Source organism: Primulina tabacum, chromosome 11 (assembly GCF_025594145.1).
Source record: "Primulina tabacum isolate GXHZ01 chromosome 11, ASM2559414v2, whole genome shotgun sequence".
Taxonomy (NCBI): domain Eukaryota; kingdom Viridiplantae; phylum Streptophyta; class Magnoliopsida; order Lamiales; family Gesneriaceae; genus Primulina; species Primulina tabacum.
The window spans coordinates 35,700,601-35,717,359 of NC_134560.1; the positions used below are offsets into that span (position 1 = coordinate 35,700,601).

The 16,759-nt window shown below is 37.1% G+C and overlaps 1 protein-coding gene across 1 annotated transcript in view; it reads right to left on the reverse strand.

Moving 5' to 3' along the window:
• Nucleotides 1-2,268: 2,268 nt before the first annotated feature.
• Nucleotides 2,269-16,759, reverse strand: part of LOC142519341 (protein AGENET DOMAIN (AGD)-CONTAINING P1-like) — a 61,030-nt gene continuing 46,539 nt past the window's right edge. The window contains exon 3 of the mRNA XM_075622325.1: nucleotides 2,269-2,304. Coding sequence (XP_075478440.1) covers nucleotides 2,290-2,304 — 15 coding nt within the window. The 3' untranslated portion in view covers nucleotides 2,269-2,289. The remainder of the gene's footprint in view (nucleotides 2,305-16,759) is intronic.

Consider the following 16,759-nt stretch of genomic DNA (forward strand, 5'->3'; position numbering starts at 1 on the left):
GGTTTCTCAAAAATTATATATATTATCGTTTGGCCTACTCGAGTTAATTTTCCAATAAGAAAACTTGTTCTAAAGATGTTTCCAGTAAGAAAACTTGTTCTAAAGTGGTGATAGTCCAAAACAGAATCAATATGCAGATCACTTTCTTCAACAGCTGAGCATGGGATTACCCGGGATATTTTCTCCCCGGGCAATCAAGAGTTCGGGCTCTCATACAAGCTCCCGAGAACTTTCTACCCAAGCTACCTCGAGAAGTGTACCACACTCAAGTATTCCAGTATGAGCTACCTTATGCTTGACAATCATTTCTGTCAGAACAACATGAGTTTGACATGTTAGAGAAGTCATCAGAAGCATGATATGAGCAGCCGCCTTACCATATTTAGCAGGTGGACATTGAAAACAAGGTAATCATGAGATTTTCCTCCTATAAATAGCATGTATCAATCTTATTTACAGATTCTAAAATTTTAAATTCTCAAGCATTTACATATATTCTCACATATATTATCCCTTGTCTTCATCTTGAACCTGCTGAATTAAGCATCAGATTGACCACGCCGGACACCCCTCCGGCGCTCATTCACGAGTTCGTCATCTTGTTTGCAGGTTACTGTCACACCCCGAGATTCGGGATTGACACCGGCGTAGTTTAACAATCACACAATCGAAACAACAAGCCTTTGTAGTACAGTGTAAACCGAAATCAGTTTATAAATCATAATTCAAACGAAATAACATTGTCTTACAACTCAAAACGAAACAGTAAATAATGCGCAAACGTCTTACAATTATTTAATCATAAAATTCGAAATATAATCTATTATTGGTCTTGCATATCACCAGCCCCAAAAGTGTTCCGATTCCTACTCCTCGAGTTCCTCCTCGGATTTCTCTGGGAAAGGTTGTAAGGGGGGGTGAGTATTTTGGGAATACTCAGCAAGTGGGGGCGAATCGAGCACAATAAAACAACATGCATAATTTCGAAAATTTAAACATTTAACACAAGACTTGCAAACATAATTCATAGCACATGCATAACATTGACCAACACTGCGATTCATCTACTTTCTATGATTTACTGACGTCAGTCCCTAATTTTTACTCCTCTAAGGGGGAGAGGCAGTATAACGGTTATCCCCCACTGCGTAAGGTTACGTCATGGTTGGAATTCCCACTCATATACAATCGACTCCTCACAGTGCTTAAAATCGTATGACAATCAACACAAGAAAGGAGTAGGACAAGAATTGTACTCGACAAATTTTCGAAACAACATATGCATAAATTCGAAAATTTCAACTTTAAAACAATCCCACTTACAGTATATCTTGATGCTAAAAACGTGGAGTGCACGATGCTAGACTTGGATCACTTCTTTTTCTTCGATCGGACAGTACCTCGGCTTGATTTCTTGGACGATTTTGGGACGATTTTTCGAGCAGAGTTTCGGCTAGGGGAGCTGCTGAATTTCGAGAATTTCAGCAAGGGATTTTCGAAAATTTGTGTAGGGAATGCTAGGGTTTGATGGACTATTTATAGGAGAGGAGAGTGGAGCTAAATTTGGTACTCAAATCATACCAAAAATCATGCCAAATCTCATAAATTTGACTCCAATATCCTTGCCATTTTTTCAAAAATTGAGTTACCTAGGTTGTGAGGTTTATTCCCTAATCCATTGCTCTTGATTGATTGGAAATCTAGGTGCAAGGGATGGGATGATTTTTGAGCAAACTTTGTTGATGTATTTCTAATTACCTTGAAAGCTTCATTGTATCCAAGCATCACACCCATTAGGAATAGGATATCATAAAATTTCGAAAATTTGATTACCATATCATGCATTAATCCTTTAGATCTTGTAGGATATTTCAATCTTGTAAATCCCCTTCCCAAATTTCGAAATTTGCATGTCTTGGTACAAATATCATTGACTTTATAATTAAGATTTTCAATAATATAATTTCAAATACAAGGATTTCAATATATTTTCTCACTTCATACCATAATCTAAGATCCTAAAAAATCGGTTCTCACAGTTACAGTCGCAACAGTCATATTACACAGAGATATAACTTCATCACAAATATATCTTTCCTTGCTCATTTTCCTTAAACATAAGAAACTCTTATCAGATCCGGTGGATTGCCCCGATTCAGCTCACCTGATTTACCCGGATGACATCATAAAGCTTCAAGCCAAAAAAATCCAACCCCAGAATGGTAAGGGATATGATTTTAACAATTAGTTGCACCATTTCATTTTCACTCAACGGGGGAGAAAGCATGGCTACAACTCCAGAACCTTCAAGAAAACCTATTATTCTACCACCAGCAAAAACTTAAGGGAACAAAGAAACAAAAAATGGTGTGTGTATGCATGAATATCGAGAAAGCAAGTCATACAAGCCAAACTACGCAAGTAGATAGCTTCTCAGATCAACAAAATACGAACTCCGAATACAAGATAGGGCATTCTGATCTCAACTAGCATCCAAGATTAGCCTTGATTACTCAATGTCCGCAATATAGGTGGTTAGAAACTAGGCTATCAAGGAAACAGAATAGTTCTAGATTCAACTGCCGTGGGATCGAACTATTTATCCAAGCACCTTCAAAGCCTTTATCATCCCCATAGAATTCAACAAGGGTTCCAGGGCTGAAATTATGTTCGAACTTTTCAGTTGGGGACGAATCATTTAGTGTCACGCCCTGAGTCCGGGTTTATTCGACACCGGTGTTGTTTTCAACCACATAATCGAAAACAACAAGCCTCGTAGTACAATATATATAAACCAAAACCAGTTTATTACTCATAATCAATCATACAACAGACATTGTTTACAACTAGACAATCGAAAACAACAAGTCTCATAGTGTAGTATAAACCAAAACCAGTTTATTATTCAAAAACAATCATAAAATTTTCTTTACAACAAAATTCTTAAAATGATAAAAATATGCAGAAGCGTTTATAGCAAAAACTCAACTAAAACTTTAAATGAACATAAAATAAAGTAATATGGTCGGCACTCAGCAAGTGGAGGCCGTCCGACCACATATATAACATGAAACGTCTACTTATTTGTTTTCTTAAAAAGTGCTAGAATTTATTTTTTTTCTCTTACATATATATAAATACTTTGAAAATACCTGGTACCATTTTAAAAATAATCAATCAACTAACATTCAAAAATCAAAGGAAAGTATTTTATATCGTAAAATCATCAAACGCTTTACCAAACCTAAAAGCATTATTCAAAAAGTGTAGCCTATACTAAACCTGTCACGCCCCGAGACCGGGGTTAGTCGACACCGGCGTTGCTCAACAATCACATAATCATCAAACAACAAGCCTTGCAGTACAGTATATACCAAAACCAGTTTATTTCTCATAATCAACAAAATAATCTCTTTACAACTTAAATACTAAAATAAACTGATTAAAAATGTTTTAATAGTGCGGAAGCCTTAAAACTTCTGGAATAACTCGAGATCTTCTACCATCCCCAAAATTGCTCTTGCTCATCTTGATCCATTTGCTCTTTGTTGTTATCTGGGTGGAGAGGAACTAAGGGTGAGTATTTTGGGAATTACTCACCAAGTGGGGGGCCGTTCGAGACATGAAACAACATATACATATACTTGAATTCAAATTTTACATAGCATATCGTAACTTGAATAATAACGAATACTCATACTTCATAATCATAACATGTCATCACATATCATACTCGTACATCATACTTGTTTAGCATACTCATATAGCACTGAAAGTCATCTCATTTCCATGGTTTCCTGATATCAGTCTCCTATTGTTAATCCTCTAAGGAGTGAGGCCCTGTCCAATATGTTAATCCTCTATGGAGTGAGGCCGTACAACGGTTACCATCCCACCGTATAAGGGTCATAGTTCGAAAATTCTTTCCCATATCCAATCGAATTCTAACAGTGCTTTGAACATAATAACTTGACAAATCTTGAAGAAAATATATCATGAACAAGGAATTATGCTCGAACGAACTTTGAAAAACTGAAGGGAGATTCGTACACAAATTATAATTTCTTTAAATGCAAGCCCACTTCAAAGAACAAGTGTGGCAAACAAAAACTCACTTACGAAAGAATATATATACATAACAAAAGCGCACTTACGAAGGAGAAGTGTGCAAAGCATAGTATAATAAAAAAACCCACTTACGAAGGACAAGTGTGAAAATTATAGTATAACAAAAACCCACTTACCTTGAATAATTCGAAAAAAAAGAGATCTGGTGATGATAGGATTTCGAAACTGAGCCTGGATCTGAACTGCTTCAGAGCTTCGATACTCAGAACACTAAGAGAGCAAAGTCTCTAAAATTCCTAGGGAGAACTAGAGAGGAAATTTCAAAAATATGGAGGTGTGAATTTCTAATGGCATGGCTCTCCTATTTATAGGGGTTGACTGCTATCCTGATCGTGTTTTATCCTTGTGTTTGAAATTGAACCAAACTTTAAATCTAGGATAATTATCATATCAAATCTTAGATCTTTACCTGGTATCAATATCATATATTAAATTTTAGATCTTGGTTTATCCCAAAATTAGGCTTATCATAAAAATTCTTATCTCCTGAAAAAAATCGGGGTTTCACATCCCTCCCACCTTATGCAAAGTTTCGTCCTCGAAACTTTGGTTGGCTTGATCTTTGAATAGATAAGAATATTCTTCTCGCATTCTTTCTCCCATGTGGCTTCCTTTCTACGTGATTATACTGTTGTATCTTGACGTAAAGGATGGGACGTCGTCTTAGTCATTTAGTCTCTATGAATCTCAAATAGTCTTACTTATAGGTGTTGTCATTCTAAAAAGGCTCAACTAAGTCTCCGGCTCATGTCCTAATTTATTAGCAATTTCTTAGATCTGAAAGAGCGTGTAGCGCCACAATAATATGTAGGCAGGAACTTGTACATTAGGACGGTACCTGACACGATGTCGTTTGCGTCATCTGGATTTTCTTTCGTCATGGCAAACACATGGGCGTTTGGTTTGTTTTCTTTTGGCTTGATGGGATTTGCTCCCGCTTTTGGTCCGGTTCCTTTATTGGGTCCGACTGTTGTGTTGGAAGCTACAGGACAAATCTGCGATGCGGTGTCCCGGAGTCCCACAACCGAATCAAGTTCCACTTACTTGACGGCACTCTCCTCTATGTCGGAGATGACAGGTGGGGCACTGCCTAATTTCTGAGTGGTTTGTGGCGTACGAAGTTCCATCGAATTGTTTGTCAGACTGGTTTTGCCTTTTAAATTTCTGTTCGTTCTGAGACGGTTGGTCGTTAAAGGGTCTCTTGTTCTTGTTTCTCCTTCCCTTCGCCGAATGTCTGTCTCAGCTCGGATTGCTGCGCCCATCAAATCTGGGAAATCGGTTGGCTGATAAACCGCTAAAGCTGACTAGATTCGACTATTCGGCCCTTTTTTGAAGCGATGCAATTTCAAGACCTCATCTGCCATGATCGTCGGGGCATAAGTTCCTAGCGCATTGAAATAAGAGGTGTATTCTACCACCGAAATCTCCGGAGTCTGGACAAAATTCTAAAATTCACTGAGCTTTTGCATTCTAACTTTTGCTGGGTAGTATTTCTTAAGGAAAACATCCTTAAAACGTTGCCACGTTATTGGTCCTGCAGCAGTCATGACAGGTGAAACTGCTTCCCACCACTTACTCGCCTTGTCTTCCAGAAAAGGTACGACCACGTCCATTTTGAGTATCTCAGGGATTTCGAGCAATCATAGTTGCGTCTCTACATTCTTGATCCAACTCTGGGCTGCTTCAGGATCTAAATCACCCACAAATATTGGGCATCTATTCTTTCGTAAGGATTTGTAGTGGAATTTGATTCCATTTGGTGGTGGTGGAGGAGGTTGGCGATTGGCATTTGGGTTCCCCAACCCTTGTAGTGTTGTTGCTACTATCGTGGCGATGGCCATGAGATCAGATTGGCTCAAGTTGACTGCTGGCGGGGGTCCACCCTCCTCTCCGTCATCACGGTTGGTATTAGCATAGCGCGGGTTGCGGTTTTGTCTCGGGGGTCTGCCGGCCATTTCCTACAATTGCAAGTTCTAAGAATTTGTTGTAACAACAAGGATAATGCGATAATAATGGCTCAATTACGAAATGATCCAAGGAATAAATCAAATAACTTTTTATTGAATTCAGTTGAAGGAAATACAGATCAAAGTCTTCGAAATGGAAAAGAAAGCAAGAGAAGCAATTGGATTATAAATCCTTATTACAACTAGTGATTCTAATACTCAATCGTCTACAATCTCGCCATCTCCAACTGCCTCATCCTCCATTGGGCCTTCTATTGGTTCTATTTCGAGCTTCACATTGATGATGACTTCCTCCAGCTGATGGACCTCGTTGATGAGCTGTTCATGGTGTAGGATTAAGTTATGCACGGACATTTGCAGTTCCTGGATAGTCGCTGCATCTTGATTATGATGTTGCACCGCCGTAAAGCAGATTTGTTCTCTTTGAGACTTAAGCTCCGCTATCTCGGCCTGAGCAGCTGCTAGGAGCTCTTTGGTCGCATCAAGTTCTTGTTCTGCCTTATCATAGTAGTGAGAAAACTTCTGGACGTCTGACTGGAGGTGCTCTCTCTGCTCCTCTAAGTCGTGTCTTGTGGCTAGAAGGTTATTCAAATCCCTTACCAATTCTGCATTGTCTTCTCTCTCTTGAACTAGGGATGCCTGAAGGTTCTTGATAATCTCATCCTTATCTAGTACGGGGGTGGTGACACTCTTGCGAGCTGTGATCCGGATACGAGCCATTTCTTGAAATCAAGAAAAATGGAAATGCTCATAATACAATCAAAGATATGAATAATCAATATGTAAGGTACCGAATAGTAAACTTGTGAAATAAAGGGGACGGTCGGATTGATCGAACGAGATTTTTCAAAAATTTCCAAAAACAGAAATTTTCGAGATTAACAAATGGGTTGAAAGCATATGTTACATGGAGTTCAGAACAAGTGGCGGAATCAAATTTGGAATTTCCTACGAAAAGTTATAGCCTCTACGAAACTTTCCTAAAACGGCAAAAAAGCGGGTTTTGGAGGCCTAAACGAAGGAATTTGGCTATTTCGACCCCTACCTCAGCGACTTAGTCGTGAAAATCGCTCGTTGGGTCGTTTCGGAGGGGATAGCATCGGCCTCGAGTAAAAATTCCACCAAAACTATTTTATTTTTTTATTTTTTATTTTTCGATTTTTTTCCCACCCGGATTATGAACCTGGCGGCTCTAATACCACTTAAATTTCACGCCCCGAGACCGGGGTTAGTCGACATCGGCGTTGCTCAACAATCACATAATCGTCAAAAAACAAGCCTTGCAGTACAGTATATACCAAAACCAGTTTATTTCTCATAATCAACAAAATAATCTCTTTACAACTTAAATACTAAAATAAACTGATTAAAAATGTTTTAATAGTGCGGAAGCCTTAAAACTTCTGGAATAACTCGAGATCTTCTACCATCCCCAAAATTGCTCTTGCTCATCTTGATCCATTTGCTCTTTGTTGTTATCTGGGTGGAGAGGAACTAAGGGTGAGTATTTTGGGAATTACTCACCAAGTGGGGGGCCGTTCGAGACATGAAACAACATATACATATACTTGAATTCAAATTTTACATAGCATATCGTAACTTGAATAATAACGAATACTCATACTTCATAATCATAACATGTCATCACATATCATACTCGTACATCATACTTGTTTAGCATACTCATATAGCACTGAAAGTCATCTCATTTCCATGGTTTCCTGATATCAGTCTCCTATTGTTAATCCTCTAAGGAGTGAGACCCTGCCCAATATGTTAATCCTCTATGGAGTGAGGCCGTACAACGGTTACCATCCCACCGTATAAGGGTCATAGTTCGAAAATCCTTTCCCATATCCAATCGAATTCTAACAGTGCTTTGAACATAATAACTTGACAAATCTTGAAGAAAACATATAATGAACAAGGAATTATGCTCGAACGAACTTTGAAAAACTGAAGGGAGATTCGTACACAAATTATAATTTCTTTAAACGCAAGTCCACTTCAAAGAACAAGTGTGGCAAACAAAAACTCACTTACGAAAGAATATATACATAACAAAAGCGCACTTACGAAGGAGAAGTGTGCAAAGCATAGTATAACAAAAAAACCCACTTACGAAAGACAAGTGTGCAAATTATAGTATACAAAAACCCACTTACCTTGAATAATTCGAAAAAAAAGAGATCTGGTGATGATAGGATTTCGAAACTGAGCCTGGATCTGGACTGCTTCAGAGCTTCGATACTCGGCACACTAAGAGAGCAAAGTCTCTAAAATTTCTAGGGAGAACTAGAGAGGAAATTTCAAAAATATGGAGGTGTGAATTTCTAATGACATGGCTCTCCTATTTATAGGGGATGACTGCTATCCTGATCGTATTTTATCCTTGTGTTTGAAATTTGAATCAAACTTTAAATCTAAGATAATTACCATATCAAATCTTAGATCTTTATCTGGTATCAGTATCATATCAAATCTTAGATCTTTATCTGGTATCAGTATCATATCAAATCTTAGATCTTTATCTGGTATCAGTATCATATCAAATCTTAGATTTTGGTTTATCCCAAAATTATGCTTATCATAAAAATTCTTATCTTCTGAAAAAAATCGGGGTTTCACAAAACCTCTCAAAATCTCTAAAAAGCATAAATAAAAGTCTTAAAATACTTTAACGTAACTCATAAACTTAAATTGCGGAAAGTAGAAGCGCTGGTCCAAAGGGTTATGTGCACCTTCAGTCCAGTCAGGTCAACCATCAAGACCTCCATCAAACTCACCTGCATCAAACACACCTAGTGAGTCTAAAGACTCAACACTGTCATATCTTTGATGACAAATAATACGTATACAGATCATATACAACAGTGAAAAATACTTGTACTTAAATTAACATTTTCATAATAATGCATAAACTTGAACATAAACATTTTCATATCAACATATTCATATTAACATATTCATATTTATTTAACATATTCATATCCATATTCGTATTCATATTCATAATCATATTCATGTTTGTTGAATTCCGATCGTGATTGTGACTCGTATTCTTAATCGTATTGGGCGATGGATCCATCTAACAAAAACCACAATACTGGACGGCGAGGACATCAACAACACTCTCACCGGTCAACTGAGCCTTGGCCAACGTATCAACATATTAACGTATTCGTATTCGTATTTGTATTCGTATCAACGAAAACACGATCGTCGGGCTCCCACTGGGACCATAACCCTCACGATATTTCAAACATATCATCGTATTTAGTCACAATCCCTTCACGTCCTTCAACATTTCGTATTTCCATCACTTTATAAAAACATGCATAATAATATCGTTTTTATTTTAAACCAAGCATGCAACATGTCTTTTAAATGTCAAAATTAAATCACAAAAATTCCATAGACAATTAAAAAAATCATAATTTAACATATAAAAATTCATAACATCCATAATCATTGAAAATAATCATATTAGCATATAAAACAGCATTTAAGACACTGTCATGACGTTTACTAATTTTTAGGTGTAAAATGATCGTTTTACCTCTAGACGTAAAATTTCACATTTTTGAGTTTTTCTTAATTTCATTGATTAGAGTATGTCCCAAATAATTATTTAAGTTTACCTGAATTTTATCATATTTTTATTTGGCTTAAATCGAGGACTTTTAATTTAATATTTAAATAAGACGTATTAGTGCGTTTTAATCTTGAATTAAACCAAGCTTTCATATAAAATTCCCAAATTACAAACTTAGACTTTTAATCATTATTTGAGCTTAAATATAATTTTTCATAATTTTATTAAGCATAAATCTAGGCGTTTCAATTAATTCTTTAATTAACGTTTCGTAATGCGTTTAAATCCCGAATAAATCCAAAACTCATTATTTTGATCCCAAATTTTAAACATAACATTTATATTATTTATTCTACCCTTCTAAGTCATGAGCCACACTCGTGGACCCATGGATTCAATTTTAGCTTTATTATTTTCGTTTTTGACACCTAGACGAACACACCGAGCCATCTCCCAAAATACTCGAGCCACGCCCGAGCCACCTCGAGCCAAACCCGAGCCAACCCATTTTGAGACCCTAATGACCAAGCCCAAGCCCCTGAACCTAGCCCTGGCTCGCTCAACCTCTTCTGGAAACAAACCCAAAAATTTGCATGTGGTGTGCGTGTGTATCCTAGCAATAGTAGGACTCCTAGCCCAACTAGGACTGAAACGTATACCCGTTTCAAAAGTGCGGAAATAAAATTTTTTTTTCTAGTAGCATTTTTGTAATGCCCGAGATTTTGATTATGATAATCCGAAATGATTCGGTGATTAATTGATGTGATTATAGACGGAAAGGATCGGACCAGGGAATGTAGAACCCGAAAATCAGATTACGTATAAGCCATGCATAATTTCTATTATTTAAATTAAATATAAAGTTTTAAATCGTGATTATTTATTTTAAAGTTAAATGTTTAGTATTGTCTTTTCAGGATAAATACGCGAGGCCGGACCAGAGTTTGGAGATTTGAGATAAGATTAATAATAAGAAAAATATTCCTAAATTTAATTTAAGTCAAAGAATAATTTAAGTTAAAGAAAAAGAATGTCTTTGGATTTAATGAATTAATTGGAGCTAAGTAATTAAATACGTTCTCTTAGATTCAATATTTAATTAAAGTTTAAATTAAAATATGTAACCAAGTGGGGATAAATAAATCTAGGTATAACATATTCAAGAAATTTAAACATAATATTGGAATATTTAAAATTGAAGTCATGAATGCCATGCAAGGTTCTAAGCAAAATTCTAAACTAAATTAATTGGTTAATGCATTAAAATATATATAATGGAGGTTTAAAATCTTAAACAATTAAAATACAAATTTAAACCATAAAATACCATGGAGTTTGGTCAATACAATTCAAAGATGTAGTAAACCATTCAAACTATCCTCAATGACCCTCAAGGTGGATTTAATTCCTCATAGTTAAATCACTAATTAATAGTAATTCAAATACTATGATACACATCATTTCTCCTCAACTTATTACCTGGTAATTAAATGAAAATATACAGCAGGTTGAAGAAAAGAATCGGCCAACTCAAGGAGAGGAAGAAACAATTTGATAACCATTCACCTCCTTGACTTGTAACCCCCAACTTAATGTGTATTATAGCCCTTTAACACCTCCTTTATCATACACCTTCACCCCTAACATCATATACATCCTATATACTCGAAAATATCAGAAACAATAAACTATTGAAGCCGTAAATTAGCAGCAAGGTGAGAAAATAAGATCGGCTACAACTAGAGAATTGGAAGAACAATTCAAATCCCATTCTATTCCTTCACTTGTAACTCTCAACTAAATGAACTTAAATACCCATTTAACACCTCCTATAATACTCATCTCTATTGTCTAGCAAACACACTCCCTTACCTTCGAAATTACAGAAAGAACAACAGCTAAAAATCGTGCAACAGCAGCTGAATTAGAAAGAAGGAAACCAACTCCGTTCCGTCGCTCGTATTTGTCGTATTGATTTGTTTTGCGTCAAAACAAATTCTAGGCATGTATATATGGTTTCTTTTCTCTTCAATCAAGTCCTATAAATATTTTAAAACCTTATATGTTCAAGATTCATGAGGCAAAACGAATTTTTGACAGCTACATTTCTCGAAAAATCTGCACAAGTTCTCGGCCATGCTGATATTTTTTTTTGTTGCTGAGTTTTGATGATTTCACGGGGTTGCTTCGTTTCCAGGCACACATGGCGACTTATAGGCATGATTTAGAGTGTGTTAGGGTGTTATTGGTTCATTGGTTTACGTCCATACACCCACAAACGAAGTATTGACAGCAACAATTTCATCAAGTTACAGGTTGTGTCAAAATTGTGTTATTTGGTTGGTTACAGGGGGTGTTCGAATCCTGGCTGCCCTAAGGGCCATAGACATGGTTAGAACCCTACCTTAACATGTCAAGGGCGTGACCAAATCATCCTTTCAAGTTTTGGATCACGGCTTCATCAGATTCTTACATTTACATGGCACATGTCCCTCGGTTTTAAAGTTTCTGAAATCTGTAGGAGTGTGTTTCGGTTTTGGGGGTTTGAATGGATTGTGGTTGGCTTATAACCCATAGCCATGGTTCATACAACACTCCATCATGTCTAGATCGAGCCATGGTCAATCAAATGGCCACTGGAACGGCACAAGACAATAGAACAATTCGATACATCTCATTGCACAGGATTGAGTTCTCGGTTGGTATGTTCCTGTTGTCCTAGGTGTTGGCTTGGGATGTGGTTGGCTTTTAGCCTTTATCCATGGTCTGAGCCATGCCTTAGGATGTTGGTAAGAGTCTTTGGGTGGCGGTTCAAGCCCTTGGTCATAAAATTTCAGAGCTACACCTCAAATACCCAAGCTGCTCCTGCTGCACGTTTGACAGCAACTTTGGGTCACGTTTTTGGTGCTTGTTTGAGTTCTTGGTTGGCTTTTAGCCCATGGCCTTGGACTGGACAGTACCTTAGTGAGTTAGGAAAGTCATGTTTTTGGCCGTTCATGATTTGGTCGAGTTTAGAGGTCGTACGAGAATTTACGGCGAAAGGTGCCAAAATGACTCTCGAAAGAGTGTTTTATGTTTTTGGATTCCTTTCACCTATTTTCGTTTTTACAGTTATTATGCATATTTTTTCAGTAGGTTTGGGGTATTTTTAATCATGGTTAAACGTCGGTTTAATGATGGTTCGGGTTGGTACGAAGCCATGGTCAAAAAAAAAATCAAGTTGTTTGTCCGAATAGTCTCGTTTTTGGTTCTATTGCTAAAATTTTGTCAAATTAAGATTTATTGCATGTGTCACATATTAGTAGTAAGTCGCAACAAGCCTGGGATCGATCCAACTCATCCGGTAAAAATAAGGTTATAATTATATTACGTGCATAAAAATATAAAATGTTTATTTTTGAGATATATGCTATATGTCTTGTGGCCACTTTATGCTTATGGGTTTGGAAGTCGGTAGGCGCAACCGAGGACCTCTCCGCCCGGTGACTTACGACCGGTTTATGATTATGTATGGGTACGGACATCCAGTCCAAGGGCTGTGATCGATCTCTACCGCCCAGTATACTGTGGTTTAGTCTGATCAGGCGCTTATGCTATGTTATGGGCCACTTGCTTAGAAACATTATCTCTACTAGAAAATTATGATATGATATGACAGAGCTCTATTGAGCAAAGCTTTTATGTATGATTTTCAGATATGCACGTAGTTATAATTATTCATGATACGATTTTCACCGTACGATTTACGATACTTTATTTTTACGTTGCATGCGATTTTATGATATATTTACTTGTTATTCACTGATATATACATGTTGAGTCTTTAGACTCACTAGACTTGATTGTTGTAGGTATTGACGAGGTCGGGACCGCGGGCGGAGACCAATGAGCGATCTTGGGACAGCAGTAGTAAACCCGAGGACCTCATGATTTAATTTATGCACTTTTTATTATTCAAACTCAGTTTTAATACGTTGGACTATTTTAAATTGATGTTTACGCTGGATTATTTTTAAATTGTTGGTTGAAAACATTATTCCCTTCCGCTGTTATTTTAAAGTTAAAAATTATTTACATGTTTATTTTAATTAAATGAGACAAGATAATTATTTATTTAGAAAAATTTTAATTATTCCGCAAAATTATGAAAATGAAATACGGGCCTTTACAGGGAAAGACGAGAAAATGCATGAAATGTGCGAGGAACAGTAGCCCTCGCGCATATGCGCGACGTGGGCAGAGGACCTCGCGCATATTCGCGCATATGCGCGAAGTAAGTCGCGCATATGCGCGAGACTGTACAAGCGAAGTCCAGAGGACCTCGCGCATATGCGCGGAGATGAGTCGCGCATATGCGCGGAGATGAGTCGCGCATATGCGCGAGCTGCCGAGAAACCGAGTCCAGAGAGTTGGGCGAATATGCGCGGAAATGTGTCGCGCATATGCGCCAGCAGTTGGGAAGACACGCGCCGAGACTTAAGGTCTCGCGCATATGCGCTGCTTGATGTCGCGCATATGCGCGAGACGTGTTGCGTGAAGGATGTGCCATTTGCCTTGCTGCATGCACGAGATATATATATATATATATATATATATATATATATATATATATATATATATATATATAACATTCCTCTTCAGACAAGAAAAACGAAGGGAGAAACGAAGAAAGAGAAGCTTCAGAGAGATCCGCCCGTCCGATTTTGAATCCGACTTCAGTATTGAGTTCCTATCGACGTAGGCTACAACTGGACGTAAGTTTTACTACGTTTTGGTATGATTTGAAATTATGGTATTTTCAGAATCTGATATGATTCTTATATGATGTTCTGGTCATGTTAGACATCGTATAATCGAAACCGGACTGAAGAATAAATACCATATGGAATTGTTATGATTTTCGGAGTTGTTTTGGAATCGATTTGATATCAGAATTGAATTGTGACGATTATGAGATGTTAGAATTGATATCTGACTGAGATGATATTGCTGGGTATACTGAGACTATGACGTTATACTGTTGAAACAGAATTTGATTGAATTCTGATTATATCCAGTGTTGTTTGAGTGGTGTATTAATACCGTACCCTCGATATTGTTATTGTCAGATTGAGTATTGACAGGCTTTGAGTTCGAGACTTCGACAGAGTCAGAGTATCAGAAAGAAATGCATAAATTAATGTTGAGTTGGGATTGCACAACTCGAGTGAGGTTTGACTCGAGTTTCCCTAAATCACATACTTAGTTTATTGCATTGATATTTGTAATTGATGAGATTGATGTTTGTAGTCTATTGATTTATAGCCACTGCATGTATTGACTACTGATTCGCTAGTCATCGGCTGATTCGCCTAGTTACTGTATGCATGTATTGACTGCTGATTCGCTAGGCATTGGCTGATTCGCCAAGTTACCGGCTGATTCGTCTGGCTATCGGCTGATTCGCCTAGTCCCTGACTGATTCGTCTAATTATTGGCTGATTCGTCTAATCCGTGACTGATTCGTCTGGATTATTGCCTGATTCGTCTAGTTATCGACTGATTCGTCTAAACTTTGGCTGATTCGCTTAATTACTGGCTGATTCGTCTAGTTATTGGCTGATTCGCTTAATTCTTGACTGATTCGTCAATTGTGCGGCTGTTTCTCCCAGACACTGGATATATGAATTATATCGATGCCGTTTAGGGTTGATTCATTCATATCGACTAAGATTCGATATAATTATCAATATCCAGACATTGGGATCCCTAGGTTAGAGTTGAGTCGAGTCTGAGACGACTCGTTGTTTGAGTCAAGTCTGATACGACTAGTTGATTTACAGTTTTGATATCATAAATGTTTGTTGATTGGCTGCATGTGAATGATAGTTGTTATATGCTTTTGTATATGTTTTTATATGACTGCATGTTTACATTGTTTATACTGGGATTTATTCTCACCGGAGTTATCCGGCTGTTGTCTTGTTTTGTATGTGTGCATGACAACAGTTGGGACCGGTTCAGGGTTGAGAAGATGAAGAGAGATCGTGATTAGAGTGGAGGCTCCAGACTTGGATTAGAGATAGGGTTAGACACGTGATATTAGCTGTCAAACCTAGTTGAATAAATGTATGTGGTATAGGACTTGTACTTTTATACTGAGATGTATATAAGTTTTATTTCACTACGTTCCGCATTTTAAAAAAAAAAATTTAGACCCTGTTTTATAATTGATTAATTAGTCCCAATAATGATTAAGAACATGATTAGCGTCCGGGTCCCCACAATTTTCGATTATAAATTTACATTTAAAATGATCTTAAATATTTGACACTAAAAATAGCGTCGTTTAAAAATTAATCAAACTCATCCAAAATCATACGTAAACATAAACGAGTAAAAATCTTAAATTTATCATCGGATGAAAATATTCATCTCTCTCAATCTCATAAATCGTAATGCTGAAAATATATGGTCCTCGGGTCGTGTCACCGCACCAGGTCTGCCTACTCAGAGTTCCGCACCTTAGTCCCCTCATCATTAAGCTCACCTGCATCAGACACGCCTAGTGAGTCTAAAGACTCAACATACCTGCACCGTTAATAGCAAATACATATACATAGCACACAGTAGTGAAAAATATCATACTTAACATACCTTTCATGAACTTTAAAAATGTAACATAAACGTGTCGTGTAAAATCATGTGTCAAAACAGCTCATTGTATCATTCATCGTTTATCATTTATCGTTCATTATTCATCGTTTATCATTTATCGTTGATCATTTATCGTTCATCATTCATCTTTCATAATTTATCATTGGTGAATTGAGTTCATTAGAGGTGACTATCATACATCATCATTTATGATGGATCCATCATACATAGAACCGCGGTACCCGGCGGCTGTCGGACATCAGTGATCGGATCACCCATCCACTGTGCCTAGGCCTCATCATCAGCATTTACATATACGTCTTAAATATTAACATATACAAAATTCATGTATAAATGCAATTTCTTTTAAATTCAAGCATGAAACGTATATTTTTATAAAATCTTAAAAATCATGAATCATGATGCGTGAACA